This window comes from Fusarium falciforme, chromosome 12, assembly GCF_026873545.1.
Source record: "Fusarium falciforme chromosome 12, complete sequence".
Lineage (NCBI taxonomy): Eukaryota > Fungi > Ascomycota > Sordariomycetes > Hypocreales > Nectriaceae > Fusarium > Fusarium falciforme.
In genome coordinates, this window is record NC_070555.1 from 1,119,205 (window position 1) to 1,135,520 (window position 16,316).

The 16,316-nt window shown below is 52.2% G+C and overlaps 6 protein-coding genes across 6 annotated transcripts; 3 read left to right on the plus strand and 3 right to left on the minus strand.

The window, feature by feature from the left end:
- Positions 1 to 363: 363 nt before the first annotated feature.
- Positions 364 to 1,139, minus strand: NCS54_01412300 (Mac domain-containing protein; the record flags this gene model as incomplete). Its single annotated transcript, XM_053159285.1, has 3 exons — positions 364 to 465; positions 517 to 913; positions 964 to 1,139. 3 exons carry the CDS (start codon positions 1,137 to 1,139, stop codon positions 364 to 366), a joined length of 675 nt encoding a protein of 224 aa, XP_053015260.1.
- A 943-nt stretch (positions 1,140 to 2,082) lies between these two features.
- Positions 2,083 to 3,342, plus strand: NCS54_01412400 (PALP domain-containing protein; the record flags this gene model as incomplete). Its single annotated transcript, XM_053159286.1, has 2 exons — positions 2,083 to 2,345; positions 2,394 to 3,342. The coding sequence occupies 2 exons, from the start codon at positions 2,083 to 2,085 to the stop codon at positions 3,340 to 3,342; spliced, it is 1,212 nt and encodes a 403-aa protein (XP_053015261.1).
- Positions 3,343 to 3,898: 556 nt separating this feature from the next.
- Positions 3,899 to 7,138, plus strand: NCS54_01412500 (N-acetyltransferase domain-containing protein; the record flags this gene model as incomplete). Its single annotated transcript, XM_053159287.1, has 6 exons — positions 3,899 to 4,316; positions 4,364 to 4,533; positions 4,587 to 4,826; positions 5,134 to 5,399; positions 5,470 to 6,519; positions 6,577 to 7,138. The coding sequence occupies 6 exons, from the start codon at positions 3,899 to 3,901 to the stop codon at positions 7,136 to 7,138; spliced, it is 2,706 nt and encodes a 901-aa protein (XP_053015262.1).
- Positions 7,139 to 8,123: 985 nt separating this feature from the next.
- On the minus strand, positions 8,124 to 10,022 carry NCS54_01412600 (Hypothetical protein; the record flags this gene model as incomplete). Its single annotated transcript, XM_053159288.1, has 1 exon — positions 8,124 to 10,022. One exon carries the CDS (start codon positions 10,020 to 10,022, stop codon positions 8,124 to 8,126), a length of 1,899 nt encoding a protein of 632 aa, XP_053015263.1.
- A 399-nt stretch (positions 10,023 to 10,421) lies between these two features.
- Positions 10,422 to 13,065, plus strand: NCS54_01412700 (C2H2-type domain-containing protein; the record flags this gene model as incomplete). Its single annotated transcript, XM_053159289.1, has 6 exons — positions 10,422 to 10,683; positions 10,756 to 11,422; positions 11,475 to 11,570; positions 11,616 to 11,795; positions 11,858 to 12,347; positions 12,406 to 13,065. The coding sequence occupies 6 exons, from the start codon at positions 10,422 to 10,424 to the stop codon at positions 13,063 to 13,065; spliced, it is 2,355 nt and encodes a 784-aa protein (XP_053015264.1).
- A 413-nt stretch (positions 13,066 to 13,478) lies between these two features.
- Positions 13,479 to 14,819, minus strand: NCS54_01412800 (Hypothetical protein; the record flags this gene model as incomplete). The annotated part of the gene is made up of 1 exon (XM_053159290.1): positions 13,479 to 14,819. The coding sequence occupies one exon, from the start codon at positions 14,817 to 14,819 to the stop codon at positions 13,479 to 13,481; it is 1,341 nt and encodes a 446-aa protein (XP_053015265.1).
- Between the last annotated feature and the right edge of the window lie 1,497 nt (positions 14,820 to 16,316).

The window sequence follows — 16,316 nt, forward strand, 5'->3', positions numbered from 1 at the left end:
TTAAGTGAGGTAGGCATGCATGCAGGTTATAGCTGGGGAATCAAATTTGCATAAAAGGACTAATGAATGTAAATCTTAGTTACTTGGAAAAAGATATACTGTAAAATTAATTAAAAATTACTATAGCTTCTATAACTTCCTTCTGGAAATTTTCTCATTGAACACCAGGGACGTTGACGGTGGACGGAGTTAACACTTGTTCACTAACTGCGGAGAGCGAGGAGAAACATAGGGTCTTAAGCTAGTCTCATCCATTCGCTGAGAATCCGCCCTCACCCGAGAGTCTACACTGCAGTAGTGTCTCAATATTGCCTAAATACTCCTCGTCGAGCCTGTTCCTTGAGCTAAGACATGCTACGCCTCCTAAGCTTTTTGCTTGGCTTCTTGTTCGGCCTTGTGCTTGCGTTCTATCTTGCGTATAATCTTGGCCGGGTTTCCGGCAATAACATGGTAAGCTGGAACATCCTAGAGAAACTTATTAGCATGAGCTGCAGTGCTAAAAAGTGCCTCACTTGCCTTTGTTACAACACTCCCAGCTCCGATAGTGCATCCATCTCCAACAGTGACACCAGGTAGAATCATGGCACTTCCTCCTATCCAACAACCCTCGCCGATAATCACGGGACGGCCCAGCTCAGGCCCATTCGTTCCATTGCGCAGATCAGGATCAAGGGGGTGGGTGCCACTGAAGAAAGAGACGTTGGGGCCAACAAGGGTACGGGCTCCGATCGATATAGTGCAGGTATCAATCATAGTGCAGTTGAAGTTTATGAAAACGCCACTTCCAACTTTGACGTTTGTCCCATAGTCAATGTTAATGGGGCGCTCTATCCAGGGGTATTCGTGCAAGACAGCATCGTCCTCGTCTTCTGTTGCCGCAGGTGGGGGTAGAGGGCGCTCATCGTTGGTGATGCTAGTCTTTGTCAGAAACTCCAGCGATTTGCATGAATACAATTCATTTACTCTTTCCAATGCTCCGCAATTTCTCTACGGGTCAACTCCCCCGCCGTGTTTAGTCGCGCAAGGGCCTGCTTGCAGCGCTTCCGAGCAGCCACAAGCTGCGGCGTGAAAGCATAGTACAGATCCCCTCGCCGCATACGGGCAAGATTATCTTCCTCGTCAATATCAAACACAGTCATCTTGGTGCTGAGGGGTTAAAATGTAAACAAGTTAGTCTGGTATCGCAGGTCCAAGTTTAGACGAAGCAGAGAGTCTCTTGGCCATGAGGAGCCACCAAGTTGAAACGCTAGGCCTTTCTTGGCTCTCAACAGCGGCGGTTGAACCCATGTCCAGTTTGGATGGGTGCGGATTTACGAAAAGTCCGGTTTATCTTTTCCTTGGGTATAGGGTGGTTGAACTTACTTCATCCCATCTTCACCTCAACCATACATCATCGCGTACTCAACTCACTAGGTACTTTGTGAAAATGGAAGGTGAATTAAGTTTCTTGCCAAGTTATCAAAGTCTAATCTCCCGCAAATCAGGTGTTGATATCACATGCTGTATGTTCACGGCTTGGTCGGCCTTGATTATAACCGGAACGAGACGCAGATGGCTGAGTTTTACCAGCTGAGCTCTTTGAGATAAGTCAAGAATAAGCTTGAGTTATTGCCGATCCGACGATCTACCAGCCTCCTCAATTGCGAAGACCTAGCCACAATAGCAACGGGGCTATATTTCACTATAAGTTTTGCATTAAGCCGAAAAACTCTGAGCGATACAATGGGCCATCACCTAAATATCATGATATCCACGCCTTTTATGCCGCGTCTTGACTCTCAGAACTAACTAACCTAGTAATCCTACGTTGGAGTGATAGTTAAAAGTGGCTGGCTGTCTGACTATTTGGGTTCAGCGACCGCTCTTTCGGCTCCGCCCAGGGTGGTCTGGCGACCATCGGCGAATGCTCTGTCGGCGACTGAGCGAACCTAGTAACATCACGATTCAAACAACATGTGATGTCTTTGTGTTATTTAAACTCGCCGCTTCTACTGTCATCTTTCTCTCAATATCAAAGCCCATACTTCCTCTTGTCGTCTGCATCTTTACACAAGACAGCCATACCACTCCCACCCATGAAAGATGTCGTCCCTCGCCCCTGAAGCATCCACACCCGCCAATAGCATCTCCAATGCCATCGACTTGATCGGAGAAACTCCCCTTATCCGCCTCAACAAGCTACCGAAAGCTTTAGGTATCAAATGTGAAGTTTTGGTCAAGGCCGAGTTCTTTAATTTAGGAGGGAGCACCAAGGACCGCGTGGCACTGCGTATGATTGAAGAGGCCGAGAAGGCTGGGAAGATCAAGCCCGGTGATACCTTGATTGAACCGACTAGTGGAAATACGTGAGTGACCCTTCCCTAAGCTCTCTACGGCTTATTAACTTGATATAGTGGCATCGGACTGGCTCTTATTGCAGTTTTGAAGGGCTACAAGACCATCATTACCCTTCCGAGCAAGATGTCACTTGAAAAGGTGACAATTCTTCGCGCCCTGGGAGCCAAAATCATTCGAACACCTGATGATGCAGCTTGGGACAGTCCCGAGTCACATCATCAACTCGCCGCGTGGCTTCAATCAGTTCTTCCGAACGCCCATATCCTCGGGCAATTCGGGAACCCCGACAATCCCCAAGCGCACGAGGACACAACTGCCCAAGAGATTTGGAGACAAACGAAGGGTAAAGTTACCGCCATCGTCGCCGGTGCAGGAACAGGAGGCACCATCACCGGACTCGCGAGGGGTTTGAAGAAACACAACAAGAACATCAAAGCTATCGGTGCTGACCCACAAGGAAGCATCTTGGCAGCCCCAGATTCTCTCAACAAAGATCATCTACACGAGCCGCACCAAGTTGAAGGCATCGGCGGCGAATTTGTCCCTGGTGTCCTGGATCGAAACATCGTGGACAAGTGGTACAAGACGACTGATCGAGAGTCTTTCTATCTTGCGAGACGCCTTATTGCTGAAGAAGGACTCTTGGTAGGCGGAAGCTCCGGCGCAGCGATGGCCGCCATGTTTAAGGCTGTCAAGGACTTTGATTTCAAGGAGGGTGACAAGGTGGTTGTTGTCATGCCCGACGGCATCAGGAACTACTTGTCCAAATTTGCCAATGACGACTGGCTCAAGGCGAATAATCTTTTCCCGCTCGACGGGAGAGATCTCCCCTTTCCACCATCAAGTGGCGTCGAAAACACTGCGGTGACCTCAAATGAGACGGACGACTTGACTAGCCAGCTACTCTCGGCTCAGGTTATACTTCCAATTCGACCTCCTGGCTCATGCCGGGAGAAGACCGAAGTGGCGGATGAGCATGCACACCACGACTTTCACATTGTATAATGCATCCGCGGTTTTTGATGCACAATCAGTTTTTGGTTCTGGGTAGGGTACTGAGCGAGATTGTCTGGGATTTAATATTTGCAACTTGGCGCTTTTGAACTTTCGATAATGACCCAATGGGACACTGGAACACTGTATGGAAGGGTTAAGAGGGCCAAAGGCGATATTAGATAGCCTTGATAATAAGAAACAATGACGACAATGACGAAATTGTCGGCCATTCGTATGTCCAGTCACCTTCCCAAGTCAGGCATGATTGCGAATGCGATATACATGTGCAAAAGGACCAGCAGTTGGATCCTTCGAGGTCTAACGCGTGGCGGTGTACGCACTTCGCCACGTTCGCTTACGCACCAACAGGATCATCAGCCCACGTCCCAACCCTTCTGCCTTATCCTTCTCGATCAATTAACATCTAATACGTAGTACACGATCCATACGATTAGGTTATTATAGATCGCTCAGTCTCCCCTGAAAATACTCAAATAAACGCGCTTTAGCTTTCACATCACTTTAACATCTTTTGCGTGAAGGATCAAACCCCCCACTCTTCAACATGGCCGAACAAGCCGACAACCCTGTCAAGTATGACATCAGGGAGTTTTCGAACTCCGACGAGGACTTCGAGAAGTTATCTCACATGTGGGACATCATCTTCCCAACGTGGCCAGTTGAGCGACAGCGACTGGAAAAGTTTCTGCGTATCGTCCCCGGCCATCACTATATCCACGAGAATGGCTTTGTTATTGCCTATCTATCAGCCGGTGTTGGTCAGATAGATGTCCTTGGTGTGCTGCCTGAGCATCGAGGAAAGGGGCTGGGTACTGCATTGTTGGAAAAAGCAAAGGCTGCGATGAGAGAGGCCAATGGAGAAGATCTCAAGTCTTTGCAAATTGGAAGCCAAACTCCCCGGTTCTGGCCGCAGATGCCAGTCGATTTCCCGCAGGAAGTAAAGGACTTCTTCATCCATAGAGGTATGCACACACATTCGCCTTTGAATGGAATACTCACCGATCTATAGGGTTCCGTCGAATGGAAAAGAACTCTGCGATAGATCTCTTCAAGGACATTCGCGAGGGCCCCATTGCACCACCTGAAATCATGGAGAAAATCTCCAAGGTCAATGTCAAGTTCTGCACATGGTCTCCGGAACTCGAGGAAGAGTGCCTTGCCAAACAGCGAGCCACTTTTGTAAGTAACAATGGTCTTCTCACGTATGGTCGCGGAGGCTGATAAAATCGCAGAGGTGGTACATAGGCTACGAAGCCCTTGCAGCTTACAAACAGCACCATGAAGCACTGGTGGCCATTGACCCCGAGACAAACGAGCAAATCGGATGGACATTCATGTGTTCCTTCTCGTCTATTATCAGCGACACTTACGCCTTTATGCCGCTATTACCGTCAAAGGACACGACGGGGCTGATCGCCGCCGTTGGCGTGAGCGAGTCCGCAAGAGGCAAAGGTGTTGGATTAGCCATGGTGGTAAAAGCCATGGAGAATCTACGAGAGAGGGGGATTGAGGGGATTTATATTGACTCGGTTTTTATCCGGGGCTTTTATGAAAAGTTGGGTTTTGAGACTTATTGGCAGTACGAGGGTTATGTTCAGGAAGGGTGATTAGAATCTTAGCTGCTCTCAACTGGATAAGAGGAAGTAGCGCAAAGGCATCGCATATCCTTCAAGATGAGGTCGAATTGCGGCTGGCATGCTTTATGCATGATATAAAGTTAAACGAAGAATGGAATGCATGATGGACAAGGTTGAGAAACGAGGCTCATCTCTCGACCAGCCCGGTGAATGCTTGATCGGCGATCCGCTGACCAATCACATCGCCTCGGCGACCAAACCACACGCCAAGTCCCCGATTCCCCGATCAGACCCTTCAAACCCCGAACGCACCAGGTGGCACGACTCCCTCACCATCCCCAGACACAATGGCAGCTCCCAGGATCACCAAAAGCACCGGGCTGGCATCCCTCGCTTGCACCGGCTGCAGGAAACAACATCTCAAATGCGACGGCAAGAAGCCGACGTGCTCGCGATGCGTTCAGAACGGTACACCGTGCAACTATCAGCCCTCGCGACGTGGGGGACGCAGAAAACCGAGAGATCTTACCGCCGGAAGGGGACTTCAGCCGCTTCGACCTTCGATTGGACCGGGAGATGATGAGAGTGTCAGTGCTACTTCTCCGACTGTGCCAGAGGTTCCTCGTTCAGAGCCTTCTCGCCTATCAGCGACAGACGATGCTCCATCGGATGGAAATGTTCTCTCGTACTTTGCCGGGATAAGCACCGATCACCTCCTCTGGCCAGGTCTAGGACCCAAAGACTTCAGCAACCAGGGCCAAGTGTCATCGATAAGCAGGCCTCCAACCGACAGTGAGCGGTTCATTCGGATGTACTACGAGAACTTTCACAATGCTCACCCGATCCTTGTTCCGGCATCCATGTATACCTCACGAGCATATCCCACTTATCTACAGCTCGTGGTCGACTTTGCGGGATCTCACTATGTTCAACTGAGTCCCTCTGAGCAGCTCAAGACAAAAGCTGCTACGGAGCTTTCTTCCAGCACGGATAAGTCGGCATGTATGGTTCAAGCATGGTTGATCTACGCAATTGTTTTATTCTCACGGGGCGACCTGACCGAGGCACAAGATGCCTTTTCACACTGCACGACTATCGCCTTTGATATTGGCCTACATCGCGCAGATTACGCGTCATCTCAACACCCTGAGAGATCCATCGAAGCAGAGAGTCTGCGGAGGACATGGTGGGAGCTCTTCATCACCGACGTCATCATGGCACTTCCTCAAAAGACCATCTCTTTCCGCTGCAGTGCTGTCTGTCCAGAAGTTCCTTTGCCGTGCGAAGAGTCGCTCTACACAGGCACACACGACATTCCAGAACCGCGCAGGATTCTCGACTTCAAGCGGAGGGTTCTTTTCGAAGAGGATATCATCTTTTCGTCTTTCAGCTATCGGATCGAAGCTATCAGCATCTTGGGACGGGTCCTTGTGCTGAACCGATTACGAGACTATCACCGCGATCACCTTCAAGCAGTCGAGAATGCGCTCGTCAGTTGGTCAAATCACCTCCCCACCAAGAAGCTGGACATCGTGGACTCGTACGGAAACATCGACGAGATCATGTTCCAAGCACATGCAATGATTGCGTATGCTGGCATGTTACTACATCTTCCACGCAGCAGCTATCACCCTCATCTGTGCAGCAACGAGGATCCCTTCTGGCCTATGGCGCAGGCCCAGTCGTTGTCCAGCTCGACTCGTTTGGTGCACAGCATCAAAGCAACCGAAGCTTCAAGGAGAATATCGGATTACATCTCGCTCTGTCCGAATATCCAGAAACATACTCCTTGCATCATTCCAGCCCTGGTTCTCTGCGGTTTGATACAGCTGGCTACTTCAAATAGTCACTCTGATGAGTGCTTCGACCACCACTACAACCGCATCACGCTGATTCTCGGCTGTTTGAAGAACTTGAAGAGGACCTGGAACTTGGCAGATTCTGCTTACCACCGCGTCCGATCATGCGCCGCAACTCTCATCTCAGAGTCAATGGACAGGTGGAATTCCGAGCCTCTATCGAAATCCATCGCCTTGACTACTTCAACGCCGAGTGAATCTGGCCAAGCAAACAACAGACCTGCGGACTCGACGGTAGTGCAAGGGGCACAAGAAACGACAATACCAGAACTAGACCCGGGTTTCATCGACCGGTTATGCTATAGTTCTTCACTCTTTAGCTCGCTTCCTGATTTTGACATTAGCTAAACACCTGGTTTGGTTAACGGCGTATGTTTGGATATTGGGGTTTGGGTTGGGATAGAGAAACATCGGGTGTAGCTTGGAATGGTAATGGCGTGAGGGAGACGAGATGTTTTCTTCAGTGACAGATATTCATGAACTTGACTGTCTCAACGACTGTCAGATATGAAAAGGCGAAGTGGGAGTTCATCCTCCCACACTAATGGATACCCACGGCTCAGATAGGTATGAATTTTTGTAGTAAATTTGTTTTCTTGCTCTCTGTTATAGTTTTTCATGTAATTAGAAACCACGATCCCACACTTCCAGAAGAGAGTGTTCACTTAAACTGCGTCATTCATGGCTCATGTGAAGGTGTAGCTCTCACCCGGGCCTCCCGTTGTGTAGGGTTGCCAGGGCATGCCAATGAACACGCAAAGAGACCAGTACCGTACAAATATGTGTGTCCCTTGACTGTACACCGGTTCCCCTACTGTGCAGTTTGTGTTGGACGGGGCTGGTTCGCGGCCCTTGTTCAGTGACTCAACTTGGTTGGTGTTACGCGTCTCGCACGCGTAACACGGATTGTCTGTCGTGACGTGCTATCTCAATCAACACGTGGCAGAACCGAAGTACCTGTGCACAGAATGAGGAAGTACCTTTCTTGCTTTTGTGCAGGACCCGCTCTGGCCTGTTATCGTCCCCCTGAAGGCCCAGCTTTTCTCATTCGTTGTCCCGTGTCTTGCGATAACAGCAAGCGGCGTTTCTCCCTTTCCTACCCTAAATGCGGGTGACGAACCGGTGTCGAAGAAGTGATACATAGGCTACGCTGGTCATATAATCCTCGTGGGCATGGGTGGTTCATTGAACTCCTCTTCCATGCAAAGTTAACGCTCGGAAGGGACAGCATTGCCACTGTGAAGGTTCAGTTCGTCATCGGAGACTGCCCGCAGCGCCCTCAGTCCCCTACTCATCAAGTTTCTCATGCATCGGCAGTTGGCCTCGATGAGATTTACTCCCAACATCGGCTACTCAACTGCTGTATATCCTTCTCCAGCCTCGCCACAACCGCCTCGTAGAATCTCTGACAAAAGTCCTCGTTCTCCAGCCCCATGATCCCCAGCACGCTCTCAGTCTCCAGGCACCACTTCACCGCTGCCATGTAGTTCCACCCCCCGTTCTGCAGCACCTCATCACTGAACTTGCCGCCCGCCTCGTGCTTCTCCAGCATCGCATTGAGGTCCATGTTCGAGTCCGCTGCCATGTCGAGCGCTGGCACCGCCTGCCCGATCATCACCTGGATCAGCATCGCGCCGAGGGACAGTACTGTCAGGTTCATGGTCTTGGATGGCTTGCGCGGCTTGGTCTGCGGTGGTGCTTCTACAGGTGCTGCTGCCTCGGATGTTCTGACGAAGTTCTTAGCCATGAAGGGCTTGAGTGGAGAGTCTGGATGTGATGTGGCCTTCTGGCTTTCCCGAAGGAACACGATGTCGTCCAAGGTCAGGATTCCCGCCAACCAGGGAGTGTCGTATAGATGGAGGATGCTCATAGAGATAGCCAGCGCGATCCTCAGCTTCTCCAGCAGGCCAAGCTCCTGAAACTCGAGATTCTTTCCCTCCAGCATTTGCCGCAGCGTGACGGCTGAGCTGGATTCTGGATGACGATGCTGCGGGTAGAGACCAAACATGCGATGCGGGTCAGCGATGTACCCGCAGCGCTCGGTCGTTGGCTCTCTAGGCTCCTCGTGCCATGTGAATATCACTTGGCATAGGTCCGATTTGAGGACGGGGGGTAATGCCTCTATGGGGACTGACGCTGTGCTGACGACCAGGTTCTTCTCAGAGATGACGGTCAGAGTCTCTGTTGATGAGGATGTCAACTCCCGCCTAGATATGAAACCCAACGATTCACAGAACCGGACTCTCCGGCGTGGGGATAGGGATCTGACGGTGCTGAGAGGAGCACTCAGCGACGAAGGCGGCTTCGTGTGTGGTTCGCTCTTGGGCTCGAATTGGACACGGAGACTGTCCCAGCGGGTCGGTCGTTCTGGAGGCTTCACTCTCTTCTCATCCTGACTTGAGCAGTCAGCTTCAGCACCTGGGCTCTCATACGACCCTAGCACCACATGAAAGCGGAGGTTCTTGGCCACCTCGTCCTCCACATCGCTGGGTACCAGGACAGCCTTCCTCGGCACCAGCTCGAGGCACACGTCGTGCGCCTGGACGCAGCGGCACGTTGCTGCACTCCTAAGGGCGTCGAAGATGCTCCGCGACAGGCCACGGATGAGTTTGGGGACCCTAGCCTGTGACCGCCGCCGCCGGCTAGGCTCGAGGTCGCGGTTCTGCCCGGCGAGCTCGTGCAGGACCGAGTTGGCCGTCTTGATGCGGGTGATAATGCCCTCGTAGTCCTTCTTTCTTAGAGAGAAGGATGCCTTTCTTCTAAGCTCTTTCATTATTGCCTCGGGGCTATTTAGCTTGGTCTGCACAGAGAGCGTTAGCAGACTACTACATCTCGGTTTGAAGTGTGTGGTGGCTCTCGCCTTGCCATCTGCTTCCATGTATAGTTTTTCCCTCAGCTCCTCCACCGCCTCTTGCATCTCCTTGGCATGCTCCTTGAACTTGCCCGTCCCCTTCCACAGTCGCTCCCGGATGCCGTCGCTGAACTGCTCCCACTCGGGCCCGAAAGGCTTCTCGACCATGTCGTCGATCCGGGACAGCGGCGCGATGCCGTCGAGGAGCACCTCGCACGTGGTTTGTAGACGGACCTGCTCCGTCTCGAGGTCTTGGACGAGGGCTTTCAGGTCGCGGTCGGCGCCTCGCACCCCCGATAGCATTGTCCTGTAGCCTTGGAGGGCCTTGATGGCCAGGGGCAGGATGCCGAGGACGAGGCCCACGACCTCAATGCCGGACATGATGCGGTCTTTAAGTCTGGCACCCGTTCGTTTGATAATGATAGAGCACCCTTGGAGCGGGCTTCACTAGGGAGCGTTGAGCTTGGAAGTCGTGAGAATAAGGCCAAGAGTGAGGCTGTCAGCATGCGAGCCCCGCACGCTCACAGCTGAAAACAGGGACTGCATTATTCACGCTGCCAGGACCAATGATATATCGATCGATGGAGCTGTGAGCCATTTCTGGTACTCCTTACCCTCTGGAGGCCACTGGCATGACCGGCTCTGTCAACTGCCTGATGTTTGGTGAGCGGGGGTTGCTTTGCTGACTACCGCCCCGTCTATCAGAGTGATGAATCGAGCAGCCGACACCTTCAATCTTCACTAGAAATTACTCTGGACTTTGTCTTCACATTTTAAATAATGGCAGAGGTCTCTCGAGCCGCCTCGGAACCCCAAATCGCCGCCTTGGTTGCTCGCAGCCTCACCTCGTTTAAAGCGCTCACCTCGACGCTGCAAGGTGACCATCCCCGAGCCTTGCAAGCCAGCTCTTGCCTGGCGAGGTTTAAACTGTGGGCTGGAAACCTAGGAGCCCGTCGCCCATCCGGGAGTCGTTCGCTCGAGTACCGTCTACGCGACGCCTCCAACATCCGCAAGTTGGTCATCTCCCTGCTCCAGGATCTCTGTAGCTCCATCGAACAAGGCACAGACGCCCGCTCTTTCCACTGTTGAGAGCAAAACGTTAATAAAAAGTCAGGCACCCTCGTCGCCAACGGAGGCAGCATCCCCGACACAATCAGCGAGAACCATGATGAGGTGGAAGACGACCTAGCCGACTACTTCAACGAGGACGAAGACTCTGACAGGTCCGAGGTTGAGCAGATACTTGATGAGATTGCTCACGTGGTAGACTGTCTTCTCCGTTTATCTGTCACAATACGCAATCCAGCGCCTCACGACCAGTTCCTGTCTCGGGCGGGGGAGGGCCTCGTCAAGGAATTCGTGTACTGGGATGCCAAGCACGTCCAGGACAAGTTCCCAAATGTGGACAAAGTCCTTGCAGACAGACTGGGCAGGGCTATGGCCCGTAGGCGGCAGTATTTCAAGTATCGGGAGGAGCACAAGAGCCGCCTGGCCGAGGGCTTGGACGAGGACGAGGCCGACTTTGGAGGGCGAGCGACGACCGTCGCTTCATCTATCCCTGAGCATCTAAAGGAGGCAGGCAAGAGCACTGAGTCTGGTGTGACTCAGTTTGCCATGCTGGATGATGGCCGTTCTGATGCCTCGGCGACGTCGTATGCGACCTCAAGTCCTGATTCGACCCAGCTGCGAGTCCCGCCAATACCGAAGGAGCACATCGACGGGTCGTTCAAGTGTCCTTTCTGCCACATGATAGTCTCGATAGACACGAGACATGCCTGGAAGTATGTTTCCCTCCCATATAAAAGTGTCTGATCACCCTAACCTATTCAATAGGAAGCACGTTTTCAGAGATCTGCGACCATATGTCTGCCTCTCAGAGGCCTGTCGGGCACCAGATCACCTCTATATGCGCCGCAACGACTGGAAGATGCACATGAGGCGGGAGCACTAGAAGACCTGGTACTGTCCCTTTAGATGCGATGCAGAATTCGACAGCGCCAAGGGCTTTCACAGTCACGTCAAGACAGCCCACGAGCAGAATGTATCTCTCGAGAAGATGCACGCGCTAGAGGGTCTCAGCAGCCGCGCAGACATAGCGAATGCCAAAGGTCGATGCCCTCTGTGTTATGATTTCCAAATCGAGTCCGAGAAGCAGTATGAGAAGCATGTTGGGCAGCATCTGGAGCACCTTGCGCTATTTACCTTGCCTGACACAGGGGGGGAGGCGATGATGACGAGGATGGGAATGAAGACAAGGAGGAAGAGAGGCTCGACGATGGAGATGAAGATGACGACGACGACGACGAAGAAGATGAGGAGGAGGATTGGCTTGTAACGGACGACCCTGGAAGCAAGGTTGCTGATCAACAACAGAAAGCTGAGGCTGAAGCCTTCGACAAGCTGAATAGAGAGGCCCAAGAATCTCGAGAAATTCACCAAGTCGCGAAGAAGGCCGCCGCCGACGGCGATGAGGAGGCACTGGCCGAGGCGGTAGCCAATTTTGAAGAGGAATCGAAGATGGTTGCAGCCGTAGTTGAGGCTAGGGGAGCCGCAGAGAAGGCTGCCCAGGAGCTGAAGGAGAAGATTCAGAAGGAGACCAAGGCGAAGTCTGAGGAGAGCAAGAAGGCCGAGCAGGCCCCGATCAGATTTAAGGACGCTGTTGGTCGGCATTTTGCCTTCCCTTTCCGGCTTTGCGCGACTTGGCAGGTATGGACTAAATGGATTCCGTTAGATGACTGAACTGGCATCACTAATACTACCATAGGGCATGGAGGACCTCATCAAGCAATCGTTCCCACAAGTTGAGGTTGTAGGGCTTCATGTTGTGGAGGGCCGCTACGACCTGATCGGCCCTGACGGCGAAATTATCCTTCCCTCTGTTTGGGAGAAGGTGGTTCAGCCGGACTGGGCCATCACTATGAGAATGTGGCCGGGGTACGAGATGCCTCCATCCCGCACCCGCTGGACTCATCAGCCTGTGCAGTCCCCGGCCCCGGCTCCTGGGAAGGAGGATCCTGAGAAGATCCGATTGGAGGCTGAACTTACTACCTTTAAGGCAATGGAGGAAGAGCAAAAGGCTGCGGAGAAGCAAAAAGAGGTTGAGGCTCAAATCCGCAAGGAGGCCGAAGAGGCCTTCCGGCGTCGGATGGAGGCAATGAGGATTGCTCAAGAAGAAGCCAAGGAGGAGATCGAAAAGGTAAAAATTGACGCTATAAGGGCCGCCCGCGAGAGGATGGAGGCTGAACGAAAGGCTGAGGACGAGGCCAGAGCGAGACTCAAAGAAAAGCCTCAATGGATGGATGAGGCAAAGATGAGGGCTGCCGTGGAAAAGAGCAAGGGAGAGGAGGAAGAGGCCTTTAAGAGGTTCGAGGAACTGGCCCGCCTCGACTTTGAAAATGCTATGCAGGAAGAGAACCAGGCGTGAGCATGGCTCTGAGACACGCCCGTAAGCCATTTATCGCATCCGATAGGCAGATTGTGGCTGATCATGACGGGAAGCATAGCAGTGCTTCTGGAAATTTAAACTCTCTTTGATATCGTCATTTCGATATCAAGAGGTATACACCGACGGTCAAATTGTGAGAAAAGGCTCAGATAAGTGCACTGGTAACACTCATTCTACCTCCCACTTATCCTACAACAAACGAAAATGATCACGCATCGCAGACCAGAAGAACCAGGATAAAGAGAGAGAGTTGGTTGGGGCACAGCATCCACCGCAGTCCGCGAGAAATGAAGACTTCTGAAATTCAGCACTCAAGGCGAGTGTGGAGTCAGACTGGAATGCATGTCTGCAGACCCTCGAGGGCCATGGCGGTTTGGTGACCCTCCCCTTCCCTACACACGCGGCGGCCTTTCTCCCACCAAATCTTGATGCGCCACGAGTTCTTCCATCTGTGTCTGACTCAACAAACTCATCCACGTATACACCTGATCCTGGCACCAAACCTCGAACCTCTTCGGCTTTTGCCCCGTGGGATCGTCAATCATCTCCATAGCAATCAACCTCTCGTCGTCCCAAAGGCCGAAGCCCAGAGCCCGGAACGGACCAAACATTAGGCCTCGACTTACACGAGATTGTCCCCTTGGGAATAGCAGAGGTTGTGCCCACCGTAAGCCTTTGCAGCCGACAAGGACTTTATGCCGATGGTACGTGGATGCATCTCGTTTGTCGATACAGGGAAAGTGAGGAGGAGGGGGTGTTGGTGACGGCCAGGCTGGCCTGACCCCTTCCGCGTTGATCAGTTGCGGAAGACTGAGGTGTGAATCTCTTAGCGGTCTGAATCCCGTGTTGAAGAAGGCGCTCATTTCATTGTGAATGCCGCTCGTGTCCCCTGCGCAAGGGCATCCATCCGACACGCCCTCGAGGTGTCGGATATAGATCAAGGCTGCCCAGAGGGGTTCTTGGGCAACCCAGATATTGGACTTGCCAAAGTTTCCGAGACATGTTCCAGATCCCATGTTGCGTATTGCTGCGACGTCGCTGTCCGTCCAGTTAAGACGGCCCTCGGATGCGGCATTGCTGAGCTCATAGGAGAGCTGTAGACTCCAGAAACCAAGAGTGATGCGCTGCATCTCGTACCAAGATGCTTCTCCGCCAGCGTCGATGGTGTATGGTTGACCCCAGGGAAGCCCGTCTGGTCGCTGGCTCCACGGGAGCGGAGTAGGTTGGAAGACTTTGTCAAGAAGATGGGACGGAGTGGCAGATTTGATGCGATCATGGAAGAATTCGAAGCACGAGCCTGCGAGGCTTCCGATACGTCGGGCGAGGAATATCATTTCTCTGGGTGAGAAACACGAAGCTTCAGCCCGCATCACATCGCGAAGCCGGATAAGCGGGATGTTTTCACACTGAAGGTCGGGAATACCTAGGCCCTGGTTGGACAGGAAATACTTTGCAATAAAGGAGCCAAGATCATTTGCGGGTTGGTTGGAGGGAGTGGTTTGTCGGGCGAGGGCGACTAAGCGAAGCATATACGGGATCCATGGCGTTGACGTGAAATCTTTGGATACAGGGTGGTCGAGGACAGACTCGAGGACGTTGGCACCGAGGGTGCTGCCCATCAAGTGGAATACATACGGCGATGATACGGTAATGCTATAAAGACTTTTGAGATCTGGCAAGTCACTGAGGATGGGAGCCATCAGCTCCGGAGGCAGCGTTGAAAAGACGTCCATTTTGCTGACTTTGATCGGATCTGACAAGAGCACAGAGTGTGTTCTCACCCAAGATTCTACCCCTCAGCTTGATGTCGGCATCACATCTCATCATCACGTGTGCAGTTTTTGGTTCCCCGGGTGTCTTTGCCCGTCTGGTCTTTGTGAGGGTGTGGTCACACGGCCAAACGGTTAAAGGAGGTTTCCGAAAGTGAACTGGATCGTCACGCCGTGAGGGGTTCCAGATGGCCGATGACGTCTTGTGACGACGCCTCTTTTTCCATGTTTCCATTGAATGGCGATGCAGTCGGACGTTGGAATTGTGATTGAGATTGATAAGATATCGAATTCGACATGGATGGTTTCGATGCTTGTCGCTTGCTGCTTGTTGTGTCTGTTCTGCGCAACAACAAGCGATCACCACAGCGGGTCGTTCGGCGATCTTAGCGGTCCGCTGCCTCGGTATAGCGGGGAATGCTTAACCGCCCGCCCTGGAACTTGACCAATATCGTGGACCTCATTATTAAAGGCGAGGGAGGTTCTCATCTCACCAAGGTACATTTCTTCTAAAATGATCTCTCAAGACGGCTCCCCATCTTATCCCTTTCGAGCTCCCTCAATGATCCGAGCAGTCGCCATCACCAACTTCTCACGTAGCTGGGGCGCAACTACCTACCTGTACTCCAACCAACATCCCTGCAGAAGTCTCAGGTGAGTAGTGCTTATAAATGTGTGCTTCAATCTCATTCTTGGGCACGTAAAGCTCACCCAACAACTCCCCAATCGTGTTGGCCTCACTCACAAGTGACGCACCTGGAAGTGCAACAGCAGGATATGACAGCAAGTTCCAAATAGCTGCGTACCCTCAATACTTGCTGGTGCCAGGTGGAGGCGCGGTCGACGGCATGATCGGACAGAGGACCACGTCAATGTCCTGGTTTCTCCAGTGAGCTGCATAGAGAGAACTATCTGAACCTGTCCCTCGAGCTTTGCCGCTCCTGAAGAATTGATCCAACTTTTGCGATGTTGACATCACACTCGTTTAATATCCATTCGATGAGTGTATCTAACGGTTCGGATCCCTTGTAACAGATTCTGTGGATGTCGGCGCTAGTATCCTCAAGGTATTCCGCTGTGGTAAACTCCCAAGCGTTTCCATGTTACCAAGGGGTGAAAGTTTTTATTGTCACCATAGAGTTGCGTATTAGACGCGCGGTTATCTCGTCCACCACGTGGCGTACAGGGCGTAGAGGGGATACAACGTCATCGCCGAGTAGAATACCAAAAGGTGGTCGGTCCTCCAATATGCAACCTTCTATTTTCAACCCACGAGTTTCAGCCCAGCGCTTATCGTTGCACACCATGCCGGCTCTGTGCCAACAGTTCAGTAAATTCCTTCTTCCGTGATCGGAGGTGTGCTTGGCACGTGGCTTGAATTCTCAGCTGAAGTGCAGGATAAACGCCACATTCAGACTCGGTGAGCATTGTCGCGAGATGCCTCGCTGACCGAGGTTGTGT